We start from the raw sequence: 23,613 nt of genomic DNA on the forward strand, positions 1-23,613 counted from the left end.
GGGGGGGGGGGGGTAGAGGTAAGAATTCTTGCTTTTTTTTTGGGTAGAGGTAAGAATTCTTGCTTTTAGGAAGCTGAACAAACAACCCCACCCCACCCCGGCACCCCCAAAGAAAAAATAAATAAATCCTCGTAGGACTGGACGAGGCTATTTTTGTCTTTTCAAAATATGTTGGGCTGCCCACGAAGAATATGACCAACCCAGGAAATAATACCCATTGAGATTAGGTCGCGTGCATGCTCGTCATGCGCGAGCGCGTGAGGCCCATACATGATGGACCAGGAAACGTGTTCATATATAGATTGATTCCAAATGCATGCGAAGTGACTGACATACCCCTGTCTTTGGGAAAGATTGACATGCCTTGCCGTTTTTCTCTTCTTCTTCCATTTCCATGAAAACATTGAAAAGAAGGACATGACAAAGAATCAGTGAATCACTAATTCACTGCAACACGTTAGTAGTTTCCATCACTACGTGTCACATGTAAACATCACCTTACCTTTTGCTGAGCGCATGATGTACGACTGTGGTCCCACGATCAAAGGCTCCCCCCCTCACCCTGAATGATCTGGACCATCCAAAAGAAAAGAGAAGGGCATGATCCAAGTATAATGACGCATTAAAGAAGGGGGTGGCCCACCAACAATACAAAGGATTAAAAATCTAGGTGTCAGTGCACCTAGGCAGCCCATGATCTGAAGGAAAATGACCTTAGATCTTCCGTGATGCAAATGGAGATGTGGACAAATTAACGTGGTTATATCAATGGTCAGCGGGTGGCTTGGTGAGGGGCGTCACTGACATTGATAGAACTTGGGAGAGGATTAATAAAACAAGGGGGCAAGGGGAAGGAAGCATGGGTATGGGAGAATTTATGTCAAAGTTGCTCGATGAAATGCCAGACCGTGGGATTGTGTTGTTTGATTTTACTTGAGAAGAGATGAAATAAATAGGTGGTGGTGGTGGGTGGTAGCAAAAATAGGTGCAGAGGCCGGTCACCGGTGGAGAAAAGAATCTAGGGTTGTCTCATAAAATACGCAATTGCATCCGACCCGGATTGAACAGTTGGACGTTTATCTGGAGACCCTTTTCCCCTTAGCTTTCTTGTTTTGATGGAGATGAAAGGTTTGTTGCCTTGTTGGTCCCATCTGGGACGTCAGTTTGAGAACAAAATGCCCAATTTGGGTACAGCCCAGGACCTAATTTACTTCAATTCTAACCCTAAGGTTTCAATCCTGACCCAGTCCAGCCATGAGATTAGGATAATTAGATTGGGTCCTAAATCCCTAATTGGAATCAGGGCTACCAAATTCGCAAACTCATGCATGATATAAATATAGTTATATACATTATGATGTTCAAGTAATCATATATATTCATGATGCATAAACATTTTATCTACATAATTGACTCGTATTCCCCATGGCATAAACCCTAATTCACTCTGATTTTATATGGGTAGCATTTTTCAACCGAAACCCAATCTTCAAACTCAACTGACCCAACCCGCCAAGTTTGCACTATCTCCCGACTCCCATAGTCCCATGCGAGAGGTCTCGTATTTCCATACCTGTTCGGGTTTGGGAATTGGGCAGAGCCCCGACTTAAGCGTTGGGACTGTATCAATCAATTTGACAGCGTATATTACTTTCAGTCGTCAGTGTCTTTCATCACTCCACAATCTTCAGAAGTTACGAACTCTCTCACTCTTTCGTAAATGAAAACGTAAAGTAGACGCCTCTCAGTCTCTCTCTCTCTCTCTCTCTCTCTCTCTCTCTCTCTCTATACTAAAGTTCTTTAGTAACCTCTCAGCTTCAAAAATCAACAGTTATTTCTTCTTTGGTTGTCTTGGGCTCTTGGCTTCAAAGTTGTTTGCAAATTCCCGCTCCCCAAAAGTGAGGAAGAATTAAGAAGCGAAGCCATGAAAGGAAGAGGTAGAGCTGCGGAAACCTCTTCCGGTACCTGGTTGCCAGACTACTACTCTTCGTCAGATGCTCCGTGCAGGAAACACCCATCTTCCTCTTCAGTCGGAATCTGTGCTTACTGCCTGAAAGACAGATTGGTTAAGCTCGTATGCTCTGACTGTGGAGAGCAACGCCTCTCGTCCTGCTCCTGCTCCGAAGTCTCCTCCTACCCCAATTCATATTCTGTCGAGGTGGGCAGCGTGGGTAGAATCTCATTCCTCATTGAAAATGAGAAGGCTGAATTCCCACGTTCATATTCAAAGCCTAGTAGTGACGATAAATCAGAAGCTATTGTGCTTCTTAACAGGAGCCGAAGCATCAACTGTGTTGATGTCAAGAGAAACGGGTTTTGGAGGTTTGGAAGGTGTTTCAGGAAGAAGAGAGAAAAGGGTTGTTGCTCTTCAAGGAGAAACATTCGTGGGTTTGATGAGAAAGGTGAGATGTGGGTTTTCGATTATAAGATGGGTGTTTCTAGGTCCGAGACTGTTAGCGGTTTAAGGGCTGGTTTTGATGAATGTGTAGACGGTGCTAGCTTAAGCTCTACTTTCTCAGGCAGAGGAGTCTCTGATGTCAGTGAGAGTAAAGCAGTTTTGGTGTCTGAGAGCAGAAGTGGTGTTAAGGACGTAAAGTCTATAAAAGATAGTTTTAATGGTGATGTGAAGAAAGGTAGCTCATTAGTGTTGTCAGAAGCGGATTTCGATGGTCTTGATGACTCGGGTTTCATTGATTTAAATCTCGGTTGCTCTTCAGAATCAAGGCTTAAGTTCTCTGATCTGAATATGAGTGATGGTAATTTACAGTCAGAGTCCGGGTTCAGCGATTTAAGAGGTTGTGAATTCTTGAAGCACGGATGCAGTTCTTCTAGAGGAGAAGAAACTTCAAGTAACGGGAGCTCTTGCAGGATCACAGTAAATGATAAAGGAACCGAGAATGGTAAGAAAAGATTGAAGGCGTGGAGATGGGTTTTCAGGCATTAATTCAAAGGAGAACGGTTCATGACTTCAAGGTAGAAAGTAAAGAACACAGTCTCACTGCAGATATACGACAAGGTAAAATGGGTTTTCTCTATTGGTGGAAGGAATCTCTGGTTAATCATTAATGTTGCTTAGTTGCAGTGTTCATTGCTTTCTCTTTGATTTTCTTTTATGAAGATGATGAAGCATTATGGCTTGTATAATATAATGGTCTGGACAAGTAATGTAGTTTCATCGTCATCGTTCCATGAACTTCAGAGCTGTAGCCTGTAGGAATCCAAATTGATCCAGCCGATCCATCTCCTCTCGATCTCTGATCTGTTGTGAATGCGTCTCCCCCTTTACTCTCTATTTCTGATTTTACACTGTTAGGCCTTCTGGGGGCTTTTCTTTGTAGCTTCGATGGAACTTTGCTCGATCATTGCAAATGAATATAATAATAAAAAAAATACATGGTTGTGATGATGAGCTCGATTTGCAGGCCTAGTTAATTTTTTTTAGGTTCTTGAGCGAAAAATAAAACACTTTTACGTTGTAGTGTACCCATTAAAGGAGAAAGAATGATGAATCCAGCCTTCTTTTTGTCTGTTTTTAGCAAAGCAGAATCGAAATGTCTGAATGCTCAACTCGATAAAAGATTGAAAATTTTTTGGAGCATGCGATTGCGATGGAGCTGCACATTTATGTACAATTTCAAAACTGATATAACGTTGCAACAACCTTATATGTAATAATAAGGGCTTAAGCAGGTGCATTTTTGCATGCAAAAATACTTTCTTGCTTTGCCTCTCTGCAAAACAAAGCTCGATGGTATTCTGGAAGTAGATTTATCTGTAATCAAGAGCAAGCTGGGTTCACTGAGTGGGGAACAAATAACATTTAAAGACAATGTCTTTCAGACGTTTGTCTCATCTATTTGTGTTATATATTGCTGTACCAACTGAGACGATCATTTCTTTAGATGGATGATTCTGGTTTGTCTAAATCCCTCCCCCAAGATCCTGTACTCTATTGCCTTCTTCTTTAAAGGGAGCTCTTGCTGCTAGCTACTTTGCTATGAGAAACATCTGTGTGGTCCATTCCTCCTCCAAAACTTGCTCAGAGATAGCTGTTTGAAAAGCACAACCCCAAGACAGTTTTGAAGCTTTGTGGGCTATAAAATGAGAGGTTATATTGTCATTCCTGCCTTAGCGTTTAAGCTCTTGGTTCAGTTAGTGGTTTGGGCTTGATTAGGTCCCACAATGGGATGGTTCTCATCTAAAAGTGCCTGCATAGAACACCCTATGGGATGGTTCAGTTGGTGGCTTGGTTTGTGGTCCATATCCATGGTGGGTATTGATCCTCCCGAGAACATGTCATGATGCATGATCCAAGCCTTACACTGTTCTAAGGGTTCTGCTGCTTCTGTATCCCCAGAGACAAGCTTTTGATGTGGATGATCAATGGATGAACAGGAGTTGGGCTTGGGCAAGTGGGTATGTGCAGTGTACTATAGTACAGGACCAACAGTTCTATGGGTTCCATTTCAAGTTTTCAACCAACAACTATTCTTTGTAGTTAAAAGCTAGATTGATCATCACAATGATCTCTGGAAATGGAATAGAATGGACTTATCCTTGAATCTAACCTAGCTACTGCCAGGTTCTGTTTACAGCAAAGTCTGGGTTAAGTACCCAGCTGCCGAATACCAGGTTCCACCTAAAGGATCTCCTGTGCTAAAAATGATTGCCACTTTGGAGTGAGGGATCTGGACCCTTCTCTCTTTGATACATCTCTAGTTCTGATGAATGGATTATCAAACAACTTTTTCAACTAAAAGAAAAGATGCAGATAGGATTAGTTACCACCACATTTGATGCAGTATGTACGATTTCTGCAGCTTAAGAAAAACAATCAAAATGATTTCGTCGCAAAGAATTGATGATGACAAAAGAAAGCCTGCCAAAAGTATTAGATAAAAAAAAGTTATAGGGATCTACTCTGAGTTCTTGTGATCAGATCCTCCTCCACACAACTTCGACGTTGCATACTAGTCCTCTTCCACTAGTTTGAGGAAATAGACTGTTAGGGCTTAGACTTAGTAGATCAACCAGTTGTACTGAATATGGAGGAAATATTTGACAAGTCCAAAACACAGAAAGCAATGGGCAACCATGGAGAGCAGCAAATAACAATGAAAGAAGATGAAGTCAACTAGTTGTTAAGTTCAATTAGCCTCATTGGGAGTGGCTTCTGAAGTTGGCCCCGATTACAGGGCACCAAGAACCAGATTCAACTTCAAATGGGCCCAATAAAAACAGAGTTTCGGCCCATTCCCATAAAATTGGGATTTGGGAGTAAGATTCGTTTTAGATTATTTTTCCTACCACGGCTGAAGTGAATGATTTATTACTTTGTCTTTTATAAATTTTTAGGGAGATTCTGAGCTTCTTAATGGCTGAGTGGTGAAGCGGGGTTGATTACCATACACTTAGTTGGGATTTGGTCAGTGCAAAACCCGTTCGAACAGTCTTTACAGCCTTGCATTGGGAATATCTCTGTACTTATGTGCTTTATTTTATGGGAAGATATTCCCAATGCAAGGTTGCAAGAGGCTATTCCAACGGTGTGAGCATGAATTTGCACTGACCAAAGCCAAACTCCATACACTTGCATATTTTATTATTTAATTGTTTATCCACCAACATAGAAAAACAATAAGTCATCACGTTCAGAGACTTCAGCCATTATAAAATGGCAAGAAATATAATGGCTGAAGAAAGTCCAAACCAAATGTAATGGCATTGCATTGTTGTTGCATTTTAGATTGATCAAATACAATTTTGTGAGAAATATGTATTATCACGTCAGTGTCATTTGATCATTTCAATTAGAAAAATGCATGTGTGAGAAACATCAAATAAGACGTTTAAGTAGAAACATTAATTTGTGTCATTCAACTCAAAATGTTTTCAAAACATATCTATATATCACGTAAAAACAATGTACCACACAAATTTATTTTAATCAATCCAAAGCAAAAATGCAATACAACACCCCTTAGTTGTGACAACGTAGTTGGACTCTCTAGATGTTGCAACTGGGAACTGCCAAATCTTACTTGTATTAAGAATGAAACAAGCTTAAGCACAGCTAACCTGATCAACGCCAGGGGTAGCTCAGCTATTAGACAACCCTTCATCCTACCGTATCTAGTACGGCTGTACTGAAATCTGATTCATTATTATTTGTATTCATATAAAATTTTATTTTTAAATTAGGGGGACGTTTGGCAAGTCTTTCAACAGAAGATCTTCTAATAGCTAAAGAACCATAAGACCACAAGAACTTTCATAGGTAGATATAGGAAGCCCGAAAATCGTTTGGTTGCAGTAATTGTAATAGATATTATAGAAAGCTAGGAAGACATGAAGATCGTTTGAAGTCCTTAACAGTGATGAATAAACGTGTGCTTAAGACAAGTGAAATATCAAGTGTGAAACCCAATAACACATACAAATATGCAAATAGTACTCATGGGTCCCATTTATATAATTATTTAGACAAAATATTAAAATGGACCCATTAATGCATTCACCATAACAAAAAAAAAAAAATCAATGTAGGCCCCACTCTCATCTTTGGCTTACACATACATCACCTTCTTAACCCCACTCATGTGTTTACCTATACAAAATATTGAAGTGGGACCAACCCATGCATTCACCTATACAAATAAAACAATGTGGGCCCAACTCTCATTTTGAGCTATCACATATATTATCTATTGGCCTCGTGGCTGTTATAGTGTTCAATATCCTTGATGAATGAAGATTTGGCCCGACCTCACAGTTATACGACACGTGGCAGAAACAACAGCTCGGCAAAAGGGCCGAGCCTAAGGCGTGAACAAGGGGACACCAGCGGACTGAACTCCCTACGGGGGGCCCAAACTCACCCTTGGCCCAAAACCAGAGTAATCCGAACTGGCCAACCTTGTAACAGCTCGGGATATACCTCGCCGAACTGGCCGACCTTGTAACAGCTCGGGATAAACCTCGTCGAACTGGCCAACCTTGTAACAGCTCGGGATAAACCTCGCCGAACTGGCCGACCTTGTAACAGATCGGGATATACCTCACCGAACTAGCCAACCTTGTAACAGCTCGGGATATACCTCGTCGAACTGGCCAACCTTGTAACAGCTCGGGATATACGTCGCCGAACTGGCCAACCTTGTAACAGTTCGGGATACACATCGCCAAACTGACCAACCCTATAGATACCTCCGAACTCAAGACTTCGCCTCGCTCACCACTCTGCATCATCTTCTGGGCACCAAAAAACCAAACAAGTCGTACAATGCCTGACACTGAGGAAGTCCGTGCCCGAGGGCGACGCACCTGACTGACTTGGGATCTGACGCTTGGCGGCCACACTCTAAACGGCCACCTGCCACCGCCACTGACACCGCCATCTCCAGTTAGAGAGATAGTTAGGCAGTGACGGTTCTGTCCCTGCAGAAAGTACGATGGCCAAATTGACAAGCGCAAGGGTAATCATACCCGACCTGACAAGGGCCTCTGAGCGAGTGCGGGAAGTGATTATAAGAGCCCCCTGCCCCCCAACAAAGAAGGTATGCAAACTTTGCGCTATCTAGTATTATCTTGTTTTTGAAGGATTCTAACTTGAGCTTCGGAGCCGCTATACCGGGTTCCCCCCCGGAGCTTCCTCATCTCCTCCGTTTCAGGTTCCCTGCTACCCCGTTCAGAAGCAAGGTCGTTGACAGCTAAGACCGGCCGGATCGCGCTCCATCAATTGGCGCCGTCTGTGGCAACGCTTCAAAAAGCCTCCCTCCAAACTTCCATAACCCCTTTTCTTCAGAAAACCCAACACTCATGGCCTCCTCCAGTAACGCCGGACGTGGCATGGAGACAAACACCACCGGGGAACAACTTCAAGTCCCCATGGTGTGCGTTGGACAGTTCACCATCCCTCTTTCGGTGGATGGGATCCCCAGCTTGAACGCACCACAAGCAATGGCGCCCGTAAACCTTCCTACCACAAGCATCCCCTTTCCTCTCCCCATTGAGACAACCTTTACTGGATCGACTGCCGCCCCCCTGGCAGCCAGCCAAAACCGGTTGGACGACCTGATGCAGTGCATGCGTGCAATGCAAGCCCAAAAGTAACAGTTCCAGTAGCACCAGCTTCATCAGCACCAAGTATTGCACAACATCTCCCAGTATCACTATCAACAGCAGTTCCCCCAACTGCCACTGAACCAACCACTACTTCCACCTCGCCACCCCGCTCTGAGGCCGGTCAAGGCCTCCCCGCAGGATGGACGCCCCCACCAGGAGAAGGCCTCCCGGCCCCAGAACTCCCCTAACAGCCAGGCCTCGTCCCCAGGCCGAAGAGAGAAAAATACCATCCCCGCCTCGCAACTCGCAAGCGGGTCGGGAACCTCGCCAGCGAGGTCGGCACCCCGGCACTCCAAGCCCGAGTTCCCGCTCACGGAAAATCGATTCGGTGCCCTGGCGGCAGACTACCAGCATTCCGGGCCCATCGAGCTCGGTAACATGGAGGCCAGCAGCGCCAGTACAAGGCCCACTCAACAACGAAGGCGCCAGCGAAGTCGCCGAACCGCCACCCGTCTCTTGTCAGAACTCAGAGGCAAAGAGACGAGCTCGAACGAGGTAGGAGCTGCTCCGATTCTCTCGGTTCCTTCCCCCCTCGCATCAAAACTCCTGGCGGTCCCCTTACCTAGAAATTTCAAGCTCCCACCTCTGGACAAGTACGACGGGTCCTTCGACCCCAACGACCACGTTGAAGCCTTTCAGTCCCAAATGCACCTCGCCAGGGCCAGCGAATCGTGCATGTGCGTGGCCTTTACCACCACTCTCAGGGGGGTAGCCCGCACTTGGTACAGGAACCTGCCCCCCGGGTCGATAAAGTGTTGGGCCTAGTTCGTGCAGGTCTTCACTGCACACTTTGTCACCATCCAACGGTGCCCCAGAACAGAGGAAAGCATCTTCGGAGTAGTCCAGAGAGAAGGAGAATCCATCCGGGGCTACATCGAGCGATTCAACGAAGCATGCTTGCAGATACCGCGGTTGGACCTCGTAGTGCAGCTCGCGACGGCCAAAAGAGGGGTGACGCACAAAAAATTCAAATGGCACATGGTGGCTAACCAGCCCGCAACCGTGGCCGAATTCCTCAAGCTCGCGGATAAGTTCATGAGGACAAAGGAAGAAATCAACCAACGAACCGAAAGCGGGAACAAGAAAAGAAAGAGGGAAGGCGAGCTCTCCAACCCGGTCGACAGAAAAAACCCGGCCCGAGAGCTGAAGTCGAACCAGTCATTCCGAGCTCCCCTAGCAGTTCGAACGGACTACACGCCGTTAAACACAAGGCGGACCGAGATCCTAATGACGATCAAAGACGTCCCGTACGTGAAGTGGCCACCTCGCCTAAAGGGAAATCCGAATGAGAGAAATAAGAATTTGTATTGTAGTTTCCATAGAGACCATGGTCATAGTACCGAGCAGTGTAATAACCTCCGGGACGAGATAGAGGGGCTCATCCGTCACGGATACTTGAGAAACTTTGTACAGCACAACAATAATAACAATAAGGCAGGTCGACAAGGGGAGCACAAAAAGGATGCCCCCGAGTCTAGCAGCAGACCTGCCGAACCGTTGCAGCGACAGCCTCCAGAAGAGAGGCCAGTTCGGGGAACCATCCATGTAATTGTGGGAGATTCGGTGGTAGCGGGGTGTACCTTGGCAGCGGCCCGAACTTCTGTTCGCGAAGCGGCCCTCGAAGAACGGAACCCCCCAAAGAGACCAAAGACCGAAGAACCAATCTTCTTCATGGAGGACGACGCGCGAGGGGTCTACTACCCCCATGATGACGCGCTTGTCATTAAACTAAGGATCAGCGACTTCGAGGTCAGACGCGTACTCGTAGATTCGGGCAGCTCAGCGAACATCTTCTTTAAATCAGCATTTGACCAGCTACAGTTACAGAGGAGCGAGCTGAAGCCCGCGAACACTCCCCTGGTGGGTTTCAGCGAAGAGGAAGTCAGGCCCCTCGGAAAAATAACAGTACCTGTGGAAGTCGGCACATGGTCTTGTGCGGTCAGACTCAACCATGATTTCCTGGTGGTCGCGACCCCCTCCCCATACAATGCCCTAATAGGGCGGCCAATCACGCATATCCTACGGGCGGTGGTCTCCACCTACTATTTGGCAATGAAGTTCCCTACGGACTTCGGTGTGGGGGTAGCGCGGGGCGACCATCTCGAGTCCCGCAAGTGTTATGTTGCCGCCCTAAAGGTAAAAACCAAGGCGGCCGACGACCTCGAACAAGAGCGGCCTGTGGAGCAAGGTGAGGAACGAGCTTCGCCCACGGAGGAAACGGTCGCAATCCCGACTTTGGCTACGGACCCAGCTCGCACACTTCAGATCGGAGATTCCGTCGAGGAACCCCTACGAACCGAACTGGTGAGTTTTTTACTTCAAAATTTAGATATTTTCGCCTGGTCCGCGGCTGACATGCCCGACATTAGCCCCGGCCTGATAACTCACAAACTTAATATTGACCTTGTAGTCAGACCCGTTAGACAGAAGAAACGCAACTTAGCCCCAGAACGCTGGAGGGCGGTCGACGAGGAGGTCGAGAAGCTCCTCGCAGCAAAATTCATAAGGGAAGTCCATTACCCGAGCTGGGTGGCGAACCCGGTGTTGGTAAAAAAGGCAAATGGCAAGTGGCGCATGTGCATCGACTACACTGACCTGAACTGAGCTTGCCCGAAAGATTGCTTCCCCCTCCCCAGAATTGACTGCCTAGTGGAAGCGACCTCGGGAAATGAGTTGCTAAGCTTCCCGGATGCCTACTCAGGCTACAACCGAATCCGGATGGACCCATCCGATGAGGAAAAAACCAGCTTCATAACCGAGTTCGGCCTATATTGCTACAAGGTCATGCCCTTTGGACTAAAAAATGCCGGGGCGACTTTCCAAAGACTTGTAAATAGGCTGTTTCGGCCCCTGATTGGCACGAAGATAGAGTGCTATGTAGACGACATGGTCGTCAAGACTCAGCTTTCACAGGAATTAATACAAGACTTGGATTCTGTCTTCCAAATCCTGCATCAATTTAGCATGAAATTGAACCCCAACAAATGTGTCTTCGGCGTCACCTCGGGCAAATTCCTAGGGTACATTGTCAATCGGCGCGGTATTGAGGCCAACCCAGACAAGATAAAATCCATTCTAGATATGAGACCTCCTCGGAAAGTAAAAGAGGTTCAAAGGCTAAACGGCCGCATAGCCGCTCTAAGCCGCTTCATGTCCAAATCGGCAGACCGCTGCCTACCTTTCTTCAAAGCAATCAAAGGCAAAGGGTTCGAGTGGATCCAGGATTGCCAGCTCGCGTTCGACGAGCTAAAAGGTTACCTCGCTAGTGTGCCAACCTTAGCCTGGCCCGAGGAGGGCGAGGTCTTAGAACTGTACCTCTCGGCAAGCGACGAGGTGGTCAATTCGGTACTAATAAAAGAAACAGACTAGGTCCAGCAACCCATCTATTATGTTAATAAAATTTTGCAGGGAGCAGAGACAAGGTACCCGCAGATAGAAAAGCTAGCATACGCCCTAGTGACAGCAGCTCGGAAACTCCGCCCATACTTCCAGGCTCACACCGTCATCGTCCTGACTGACAAACCTCTGAGACAAGTTTACTCAAACCCGAGGTTTCCGGTCGACTGATGAAATGGGCCATCGAACTCAGCGAGTACGACCTCCAGTACAAACCAAAGACCGCTATTAAGGCCCAAGCTTTGGCAGATTTTATCGCCGAGTGCACTTTCAGCCACGAAGCCCCACAGGTCGTGTTCCCAAGGAAAACTACCCGAAGGAATAAAATATGTATACCCCCCAGGAAGGTTGTAAGACATAAGTATGGATTGAAGCCCCTCAGGCATCATGGTCGAGGGACCAAACCTGTCTAGCACCCGACCTTGGCGAGAGGTAGACGCCAAACTGCCCGAGGCGGCTCGGCCTACTGGTTCATAATCCTCGAGTTCCACCTCAGGATCACTGAGGCAGTCGGGGGACACGGCTCGGTTAGTAGCACCTACGTCGGCCCTACTTGAAGAGTCGTTTGATCTATCAAAGCTAGACATTGAGGAAAAGGTGGATTCAGAAAGGTACTCACCGGAAGAAAGTTTTGAAGGCTCTGGAAATGGGAACAAGCCAAAGAACCTTGAAGGCTATGTAACCAGCCTTGATGTGAGCTGGAAAAAACTTGGACGCGAGCTGAAAAGTTGGATGCGAGCTCAGTAGACAAACCGCAGAAGTGACAAATCGACTAGGGTCCCCCACTATTTATAGCTACAGTAACCAAGAATCGACCGTGCAGATCAAAGACGATCCAACAGCCCACGTTTTTGCTGACCGCACATCCCATAAGGTCGAGACGTGATTGGTGCGCGTCTTTCCTAAAAGAGCGAAACGTCAGCGCATGCCTTCTTGAAACCGACGTCGCGCGGACACGCGTCTTTCCGAAACTGACCGCGCCGCACGTCTCCCTGACAGCCGCCCGCGCACGTACAGCAGTGGCGTGCCTTTTTGAATGACCCGCTATCACGTCCCAGCAGCGTGAATTTTTGAAATTTAAAACGCGCGCTGTTGCAAACATCAGCATTTATGAGTAGGCACGTTTCCAGCCTTCACGGAAACCGAAGAACCCTGGCAAAAGCAACTCGCGCAGTCAAGATCCGAAGGACGGGGCAAATCCACCTACTACCTTGCGAAACTCCCCGCACCAGGGCAAGACCCTTGGCGCGAGGAGTGGGGGGCAATTGATGAAGGAAGATTTGGCCCGACCTCACAGTTATGCGATACGTGGCAGAAACAACAGCTCGGCAAAAGGGCCAAGCCTAAGGCGTGAACAAGGGGACACCAGCAGACCGAACTCCCTACGGGGGGCCCGAACTCACCCTTGATCCCAAAACTAGAGTAATCCGAACTGGCCAACCATGTAACAGCTTGGGATATACCTTGCCGAACTGGCTAACCTTGTAACAGCTCGGGATATACCTCGCCGAACTGGCCAACCTTGTAACAGCTCGGGATATACCTCGCTGAACTGGCTGACCTTGTAACAGCTCAGGATATACCTCATCGAACTAGCCAACCTTCTAACAGCTCGGGATATACCTCACCGAACTGGCCAACCTTGTAACAGCTCGGGATATACCTCGTCGAACTGGCCAACCTTGTAACAGCTCGGGATATACGTCGCCGAACTGGCCAACCTTGTAACAGTTCGGGATACACCTCGCCGAACTGACCAACCCTATAGATACCTCCGAACTTAAGACTTCACCTCGCTCACCACTCTACATCACCTTCTGGGCACCAAAAAACCAAACAAGTCGTACCATGCCTGACACTGAGGAAGTTCATGCCCGAGGGCGCCGCACCTGACTGACTTGGGATCTGACGCTTGGCGGCCGCACTCTAAACGGCCACTTGCCACCGCCACTGACACTGCCATCTCCAGTTAGAGAGACAGTTAGGCAATGACGGTTCTTTCCCAGCAGAAAGGACAACGGCCGAATTGACAAACGCAAGGGTAATCATACCCGACCTGACAAGGGCCTCGGAGCGAGTGCGCGAAGTGATTATAAGAGCCCCCTGCCCCCCAACAAAGAAGGTATGCAAACTTTGCGCTATCTGGTATTATCTTGCTTTTGAAGGATTCTAACTTGAGCTTCGAAGCCGCTACACCGGGTTCCCCCCGGAGCTTCCTCATCTCCTCCGTTTCAGGTTCCCTGCTACCCCGTTCAGAAGCAAGATCGTTGACAACTAAGACCAGCTGGATCGCGCTCCATCAATCCTGTTTAGTATAAAATTGTTAATGGATTTCTTTCAACCATGGCTGTTACAGTGTTCAATATCCTCTTTAGTATGAAATAATTCAAAGAAGAACCATCAGATGTTCCAAGATAATTTGTTATAGCAATTCTAGCAGATAAGAAGAAAATTAGAGAATTAATAGTTGTGTGTAACAGAAATAATTTTCCAATAAATAGCTAATCTTCATCAACAAGAAAGAGAACTAAGCATTATAATTTGGCAATTGGGAAAAGTCATAAATGAATTAATAATCCATTGTAGCAGAAATAACTCTTCAATAAATAGTAATATAGGATTTGAGGCAATTTTGTGATATGCCCCCAAGGAGGTTCTTGCTTAGCTCTAGAACAGCTAGAACTAGTAAATCAGTGAAAAAATCTACACTGCATTGAGTTTCTGAAAAAAAACCATCGTCCCACCTTCACAGTAATAGTAATTAATATGATATTATAAGTATTTTTAATAATTTCCCTCTCCCTCTATCCCCATTGTTGGTTCACGTTAGCAAACAACCCTTTAAATTGATCTTGGGAGGGAGTTTGACCATAAAAGGGAAAATTCAATTCCAAGACATTGCAGCAATTTAATGAACATGGGAAAGTAAACAATAGAAACTTCAATTAAAACAAAGAAAGCATATGGGTTTTAATAAATTAAATGGAAATTCTTCAAATTTAAGCGCTCTAATTCTAAGCACTCGGGCTGGTCGTCTCTGATCTCTCAACTCATCCTCGAAAAACACACTGCAATTTTGATCAAACAAGCCTCCCCGCAGTTGAATTCCTATTGGTATCAGCAGATCATCCAAAGACAAGAAAACCTAGAAGGCAAACCACAAGAAATAGCCTAGATTGGAAGGCCAAAGAACCTAGCATGAAGGGAACAGGAAGTAGAAGCGAATGTAAGCAAATTGGATATGACATAAAGAGGCGAAGAGATACCTAGAAGGAAACCAAGATAGAAAAAGAAGAATTTAAAACCAATGAAATTAGGAAAAAAAATTAAAACCCAGATCATATAAATAGCGAAAGAATCAAAAGGTGAAAGCCAGATGGCAGATGAATAAAGAAAAGGATCCCCCCCAAAAAAAAAATTAAACAAATAAATAAAGCAGACCCAAGTGGAAAAGCAAGTAAAGAAAAAGAAGGCGTACAAGGTAATCCATGTTGAGGTGAAAAATGAAAAATATTTGCAGATTTGAAAAATAAAATGCCTTCACCGGGAGAGGTGTTGTAGTTTTTGTCCACATTGATTTATCACCATCACCTACGTTGATTCATTAATTACTATTTATGTCCCTTCGAAATCTTTAGACGCGGTTTGGGGAGACCCAGAATTTTTAATAATCAATTGTAGCAGAAATAACTCTTCAATAAACAGTAATATAGGATTTGAGGCAATTTTGTGATATACCAGCAAGGAGGTTTTTGCTTAGCTCTAGACTAGCTAGAACTAGCAAATCAGTGAAAGAATCTACACTGCATTGAGTTTCTAAAAAGAAAAACCATCGTCCCTCATTTACAGTAATGGTAATTAATAATTCCTCTCTCCCTCTGTCCCCATTGATGGTTCACGTTAGAGCAGGAAAATACCTTCTACAATGGAGGGTTTTACATGCACATTGAAGAATGGGTGGTTTTGTTCGAAGAACCCCAACTATTTTCTCAATCGTGCGCTTCTTGGCACACGCATGATAAAGCTTAGAAGGCCCGGAATTTGTATAAGCTCAGGTTGGAGCTTCTCAATTTTGGGCATTGAGAAGCTTAGAAGACACCATTAAAAGACTTGCCAAACGCAGCCTAGATTAAAGAGGATGAAAACATTATATATTATTAATGAAATGAATTAAGAATCATTTTAATATTATACATTCATGGACAAATTGAATTGAAAATAACTTTATGAGACTTTTCTTTGATGCTTAAACTTTACAAGATTTGAATCTCTAACTTTTTAAGTAAGTAGGCAAGGATCAAATCTTATTTGCGGCCCTATCACCTGCGGCAAGAGCAGAAAAAACAGATAGGGATACTGACAGTGCAGCCAACCTTAAAATTCTTAATCCCACTGTACGAATGGAATGAATCCTGACAGTAAATTGACACTAAATTCATGGGCAAAATGCGATTTATAGAGGTGCGCTGCAGTATACTTCTCCGAAACAGGAAACAAATAATCATGAGTGTTGATTGATTGTTCTTTTATGTCTAATCATCATAACTTGGCAATTGTATACTTTGACTAATCTATATTATTTCAAAATATTTTCTAACTAAATGATACATCATCATGCCCTCTAGAAGTAAGGATTTTTTTCTAAATAGATATTGTAGGAATTAAGATAGGTCATAGGAGGTTAGAGGTGTGATAGATAAAATGTATATTGTTACTCTCTCTTGACTTAAAAAAGGGGATTCGAGCTCTCTTTCCTTATGGACCTTACCTCCCCAAAACCAATGGACCCAATTCATGATAATTAATCTAGGATCCATTGTAGAGACTTGTTTTTCTTGGATTGTCTAACGGCTCGGAGATTGAAGGTTTGCCATTTTCACTAAACAAGATCATGGGCACGGAGCACTAGAGTACCATAGAACTAGGATATGTTACTCACAGCCATATCCTACTATATACAAAACATCTCCCATGAATAATAATATACAAGTATCAGAGATGTTTCTAATGCATGACTAGAACATGTTGTTGTTAGATTATTATGCCCTTAGCTCCAATGAGATTGATATACTTGTTGACATTTATTGTAAATAAATAAAGTGCATAATTGATTCATGTTATTTTGGTGTGTTTCTGTATAATACCCTTAAACTGGACACTTATAATACTTGTGTTAGTTTAGAATCTTCACAGCCATTGAATAGATGTGCGAAGATTTATCCTGCCAAAGCTGACACTGATGTATCGCCAAGTGGATTGGAGTGGCTTGTCTCAGCTACCAGGGTGAGACCTAAGGTACATGCAGTGTGGATTTTCTTGAAACCCTGAACTGGACCAAATTCCAGTATTGTCTTGGACCTTGGAGACAAATGGGCAAAACTGGAATGTTACACCTGACCCCTAGACTCAACTATGGTACTGCACTAGGTGTCAGATTGGACTGTCTTTGATATGCCAATCAGTGAAATCCTTAGAAGGGGTCAAAACCTGGGTATGTTGGGACAGTTTGAGAATTCACTTGAGTGGGTGATCATAGTGACAGAATCAGCCCCTTTGTCAAACAATGTGAATGATCGGGGAATGCACTCTCTCTAATGGAAACCTAAACTGGTGGTCGTTGATTTCAAGTTGTTAAGATTTGTTTCGCAAAATATATTTATATAGAGATATACATATATATTACGGTTTCACAAATTTTTTTCAAAAGGTTTTAATTCCCCGGGTCCATGTGAGTAGAGAGTGCAACACTGTATCTTGCAACCGAGGGAGAAGTCCTCTCTTGTTGGGCAGTGTTTGATAATTATGGGCTGAGAGGTTAAGTGTAAGACCATTGAGGATAATACCTGATGGGTTAATCTTATATCTGCCCATAGCCCTTGGGCCTTCATAAGGTGGCTGGACCCAATGACCGTTTAATGTAAATGTTGGGCCCATTAAGAGCCCAAACTAATGGGCTCAGGGGTTCATTATGTTCTGCAATGAATTCGGCCAGGCCTTGTAACAAAAGTTGGATTGAACCCATGTGGCTAATGTGTAAATCAATGCTACGGTCCCACACCATACAAAAAGAACCAAGCTAGCCAGCATTTAAAGGGAAAGTGAGCTATGTGACTAAATGGGCCTAAAGCCCATTTCGAACTGGGCTTAAGTGAGTTAATTAAAAGGGGACAATTTCTGATTTATAATCTGATCAGGATTAGCTAAAGGATAAGATAAGTCTTATCCATTTAAGAGTCTAGATCCAAATATCAAATTTAAATAAAGAAACTCTTCCTAATTGGATTAAGAAGCTGATCCAAAGAATGCTATAAATAGGGGGCGAATTCACCAGTTTTACACACTCAGCAATCTGTAAAATTCTTCCCCAATTCTTGTCGCCCCTACCCAATTCGATCTCCACTCTTGGATCTGATCAATAATAGTTCTTGATATTGTTTCTTGCTAGAAGAAAACAATCTAAAGTCATGCTCTCTAGCCACTTGCATGATTCTTGCTGAAGAATTAGGGTTCTTGCTGAAGAACCACTTTGTTGATCCTGCCTCATCATACGCTATGTCTTCAGTGAAGGCGGGTTTTGGTCACCTCTTTGGGCGTAAACACCTACGTTGGGAGTTACTATTATTCTGTATCAGGTACATCCCTCCTTGCTTCCTTTTGGTTTCAGACTTGGTCCAACTTGTTTTAAGAACAAACATTGAAAATGCGGTTTTCTAAATTAGGGAATAGGATTCCCGGATGGGAGAAAAAAAATTTTGAAGTTTCGCCCAGCCACCCTACATGGTTCAGCCATCCATATGAGGGATCTCCCATCCCTTCAGTTGTGAAGCTAATGTGAGGAGAAGATTTGGACTCAATACCATGGTGCAGTAGATGAAGCAACAAATTGGGGCTGGCTTAAATGCAGACCCATTAGATCAGATTGTGCTAGATACCGAACCATTCTACAATTCGATTGTCTAGTTCGAACAAATGACCCATTCTGATTTTAAAATAATTAAAATAAAAAACGGTAAAGTAACATTGTCCATGTCAACATGTCAATGGTTCGAGTGCCTGAGTCAATGAATCGTTGATCTAATCAACGATGTTTTACCCAAGAGCAGTTTTAAGGTGAAACAGAACTAGTTACTTGGCCGATTCCCGGGTCAACCTCTCCAACTATCTGATCCAGTCCAATTTTCAAAACCATGACCCTGAGCATTCTTTTATATTAGGAAATTGGAATTGGAGTCATGGATAACTTAAGTCAGTTGAGAATTGGGATCTCCAACCAATAAAACACTTCTAACACTGGATGTTCGAATCATCGAATGTATTTTTTTGTGTCGGGGAGATACCAGACTCGGCTTAAGTGCATTGGAAATTTGATGCAAGTTACATATGCAGGATTAGAAGTGTAATGGGTCATTCCCATTTTTTCGGGCCGCTCACACTGTAGTGTGCCGTGTCATGCCAGCACTTAGCTTTGACAGACCGTGCCTACTAAGCACAAATCCCTTAAGAGCTGAGCCTAGCACTGCCTGAGGCCCAAGCCCCATTGGCCATGGGTTGGCACAATTCTTTTAATAAAATTTGAAAGAAAAATAGTGAAATTTCAAAATAAATTAACAAAATAAATAAATAATTGAAATAAAAATCTTAAAATTTTATTTTGTATAAATTTTGATATATACAATTGTTTATATATGATATAATAAAATAAAATTAGAATATTATTATATACAGACATAGCCTTGGGCAGCACAGCCCATTTTACATCTCTATATAAGGACTAGACCAATGAACACTCATTCCCAATTAACGGTAAGTTGGGCTTGGGCTTCATCCTTCAACCCATAGTTAAGTCTTGCTCTGGGCAACAAGTTTCCACAAGAGACTTTTCTTTAGAGAGCAAACTGTGGTTTTAATTTCAAACTGCGTTTTGTTTTGACCAGTTAACTTCCATGGTGGTGGGTCCCCATTGCTTTTACCAAAGTAAAGTCTTTACCGCCATTGTTGTTCAATTTGTTTTTTCTAGAGAATTCATTGTTGTTCAATTGATTTCTCGATCACCCCAGACTAGTTTATAGATCTCAGAAACAAAAATCCCAGTGACTTGCAATAAGCGAATTAACAAAGACCGATTCCAAAGTGAAGTAAAATTCTCTTAGCGCCGTTCGCTTATTGGGAACGGGAAGTTATTTTTTGGGGTAAATGCACTTATTCAAATAAGTGTTTTTTGGAAAATATTTATCTGGGATAAATGTATTTATTAATGTTCTTTTATTTATTATGTAAATAAGACAATGACCATTTTAATCATAAAAATCTGTTATTAAAAGGGATAATTTTGTCCCATCCAAGTGTTGATAATTTTCTTTTCAAGGGCAATTTTGCCCACATGGGAGATGGGTATTAAGTGATGCATAGGGAAAATAAATTTTCCATGAACCACATAAATTTGAAAAAGGAATATGGATATTTTGGTCAATGTGAACCAAAATCCCGTTAACCAACTTTTTCCCTTATTAAAATCCAAAAAACAGATGGAACCCTCAAAGTGAAATAAAATTTCTGGTAACCAATGCTCTTCTAGGGTGGGTAAGTTGCTTACCCATCCGTTGAAAATGTTAAAACCCCCTGCCTCCGTCTTTACCCAAATAGGTTGAAACATGATCAAACACATGCACTCTGTAAGCACGTTACCCAGGTCCCAGTAAACAAATGGAGACTTTAAATATATATTTGGCATCGATGTTGTAGTTGCAACACAAAATGGTGCTGCTAATGTGTGGCTTGGAGCACCGTTTTCTCATAAAACGGTGCCTTTTATTTTTGTTTGGAATCATTGCCGTCAAGTAGGACATCTCTTGGAGCAACAGTAACTTTTTTATTTGGTACCATTGCTCCAGGAAACATTTTCAGCACTAGTACCCATTATCCAGTGCCACATCACTACCCTGTTGGCAACAACGAGCTGCAGCTCCAAGAAACACCAAATTTGGCATTGCTCCAAGCCATGGCTTCCCAATTTCCGAGGCGTGGCTTGGAGCACCATTTTCTATGGAAAAATGGTTCCAAACAAATGCTCATTTCCTGGAGCACCATTTTTTCGATGTGGTGTTGTTGCTCTAGGAAACAACAACGATGCCAAACAGCCCCTAAGGGGGTGTTTGTTTTTGGGATTTTGAGAGGGGGAAAGTTGGTCAATGGGATTCACCAAGAAACCTATGTTCTTTTTTTAGATTTATGTGGAGACCAGGGAAAGTTTATTTTCTTGGGCATTACTTACTCAGGTAAGGGATACCCATCTCCTAGGTGGGTAAATTAATTTTCCCATTTGGGGAAAGTTATCAACATTTGGATGGGACAAAAATGCCCCCTTTGATAATGACATTTTTATGGCTAAAATGGTCATTATCTTATTTACTTGGGAAATAAAAGAACATGGAAAAATGCACTTACTCAGATAAATATTTCCCAGGAAACACATACCTGGGTAAGTACATTTACCCAGATAAATAACTTGTAGAAAAGCAAACAGGCCCTAAAAAAATGATTTTCACCATTTCACAACCATTTCCATCTTGAAATGTGAAAATCGTTTAGGCAAATGGGCTACACAGTGTGGTAGTCCTCCCTCTGGTGAAGGCTGGATTCAATCCTAGGCTCCCATCTCTCAGCTACAACAACCAGGCAGAGACTATCATCAAGCTAAATTATAGCACCTTTTTGTGTTGACAGTTGGGACTTGATACTTGACAGAACCCTTTATTCTATTCTTTCAAGGAAACCTTCTTGAAACTTTTCAAAATATCAAATTTGTTTTCTTTGTGATTGAGTATCGTGTAGAGTCCCTTATTAATTCTCTATGGGGAAGTAAGAACTAGAAATATACCACCAAATCAAGTTCCAAAGGAAAACATCAATCATCCCTTGTTTCCACATCTAATATGTTGAAATCAAGTCTATAAGAGCCTAGCTAATTACTTGTCAGAGATGCAGTGTTCATTTCATGGCTTCACTCGATTTCTTATAGATTAGAGAATTAAGAGATAAAATCTTCCAAGAGATTAATTAGTGTACTAGAAGCGGAAACAGCTGTGTCCGTCCTATTCCGCATCCATATTTGAAGATACATGCGCAAAAGACACCATTTTTTATATTGAGCTGGTTGGCCTTGTTCATGGGTTTCATAGCATTGATCGTATTCAACTATTCAAAGGGTGAAATCATTCAACCAGCATTGTGGCCATCAGACGCAGATATCTACGAGGATACGTCAGGTAACATGTGACTGACCGACGTTGAGACACTTCCGAGAGTGGCCAAGCAAGCAGTCAATTTCCCAGCTTCTTATTCTTGTCTGAGGGAGCAAGTTCTAGAACACCCTTTCATTTCCCACCTAACTCCTGAAATTTGTATCTGAAAGATTGTAAGGATATGTTTTGAAATGAGATTTTCTTATCAACCTATCCAAAAGCAGTTCAGAATTAGAATTTGAATATGCAACACGCAAGAATTGCAACCTCCAAATGTGCACGGTAATGCTTTCTTCTTGATTCTTGTCAAACTAATTACCTCTTTCTTCATGTATAAAGACAGAATGGTGTCAAGGATTGATCTTACAGTGTTGAGACAACAAATAATAAGAAGGGCGAGGTGGGGGGAGAGAGAGAGAGAGAGAGGAGAGGTGTTTGAGATACAAAATGTATGTGACAAGGCCTCTCTCACTGTACAGGCAGTTCCCCAACATCCTCTCATTACCTCCACCTGAAGGTCCGAATTCAGGTTATCTCGTAATTCAAGATGAAGACTCAGTTGATACCTACTGCTTTGGGCTGTACAGAGACCCTGTCATTAGAGATCTACCATTCCCCCAAGACAAAATCCTTAGCGTCTCGACCACTGAAGAGGAGGCCTACTTCATTCCAGTTCCGAATCAGCCGCTGTCTTCCCATCGTTACTATGTCATAAAAGCTCATGGAAAACGAAAAGGGTACGCGTTATTCCATTAAAACAGCAACTATTTCAACATTGCTGCATGAGTTGTTTTAATTTTGACTGTGTTTCGATTGAATATGTAGGGAATCACGCACCAGTTCAAGGAAGGAGGACATGGGTAGTTGTTTTTGCAGCTTCATTAAACCAAGAGCTTTTGATCACCAAGATATGATGTATCAACAGGTTGAAATCATTCGTTTGGACACTTCATGCTGCAGGGGAAGTAGCGGCTTTGTTGCCAAGTCTGTTATGCCTGAAGCATCTCCTCCAAAGTTCTTAAGAACAGAAGGGTGGCAGGTTACTGCCTCAACCCCAAGGCACTACAGACTAGGAGAGGCCCAGGGACTTGATTTCTCTCTTCAGCAACGCCTACCAGAATTCGACTTTCCACTATCTGAGAAGAGCCCTGGGACGGTGGTCATAGGGAAGTGGTATTGCCCTTTCATGTTTGTAAAGGAAGAAGGAAGACTAAAAGACCAGATGAAGCGATCAATATTTTACGAGATGACACTCGAGCAGCAGTGGGAACAGATCTACACATGCGAGAATAATCTTGGCCAGAGCAATAGTGTGGTTGTGAACGTGTTTGTTGAAAGTGAATTGGCATTGATCTGGGGCAAGGAACCTGCGCAGCATGACACAGATGTTGTTGATGGGGTAATGTGGTTTAGAACTGTAGAAGGAGAAGAGAGTGTTGGGTTGAGTTTGTCAATCATGGAAAGAATGAAATGGGAGCAAGAAAGAGTAGGGTGGACTAGTGGGAGTAACAGACAGGTGAGAGGAGTTTGGAGGGGAGAATGGTGGATGGAGCAAGTTTGGTTGTTATATTCTGGTCGAGAGATTTGTATTGAAAAGATTGGATGGAAGCTTGTTGCTCACTTATGAGTTCAGGCATACCCATCAGATTCAATCCAAATGGGAACGAGCTCTAGCTTTGACTCCATTGGAATAGTAGTATCGGTGCATAAAATGAATAAAAATGAGACTAGTGTTCTGATTTTGTGAGGCTTCAGCTTACCATGCATTTTACGGTTAGATTTCCTTCAGCCCATAAGGTGGCGTTTGATAGCACTCCTTTGGAACGTTTCTTGTGTTCTAGTGAGCCAAAAA

At 43.5% G+C, this 23,613-nt stretch overlaps 2 protein-coding genes across 2 annotated transcripts; both read left to right on the plus strand.

Annotated features, from left to right (window-relative positions):
* Positions 1-911: 911 nt before the first annotated feature.
* On the plus strand, positions 912-3,404 carry LOC148863455 (micronuclear linker histone polyprotein-like protein). The gene has a single exon (XM_088979588.1). It carries the CDS (start codon positions 1,925-1,927, stop codon positions 2,942-2,944), a length of 1,020 nt encoding a protein of 339 aa, XP_088835714.1. The 5' UTR covers positions 912-1,924; the 3' UTR covers positions 2,945-3,404.
* Positions 3,405-22,126: 18,722 nt separating this feature from the next.
* LOC148863456 (uncharacterized) lies at positions 22,127-23,509 on the plus strand. The gene is made up of 2 exons (XM_088980948.1): positions 22,127-22,498; positions 22,587-23,509. Exons 1-2 carry the CDS (start codon positions 22,209-22,211, stop codon positions 23,386-23,388), a joined length of 1,092 nt encoding a protein of 363 aa, XP_088837074.1. The 5' UTR covers positions 22,127-22,208; the 3' UTR covers positions 23,389-23,509.
* Positions 23,510-23,613: the final 104 nt, after the last annotated feature.

The sequence above is a fragment of the Nelumbo lutea genome, chromosome 3 (assembly GCF_056320005.1).
Source record: "Nelumbo lutea isolate HS-2025 chromosome 3, American lotus-T2T, whole genome shotgun sequence".
Taxonomy (NCBI): Eukaryota; Viridiplantae; Streptophyta; class Magnoliopsida; order Proteales; family Nelumbonaceae; genus Nelumbo; species Nelumbo lutea.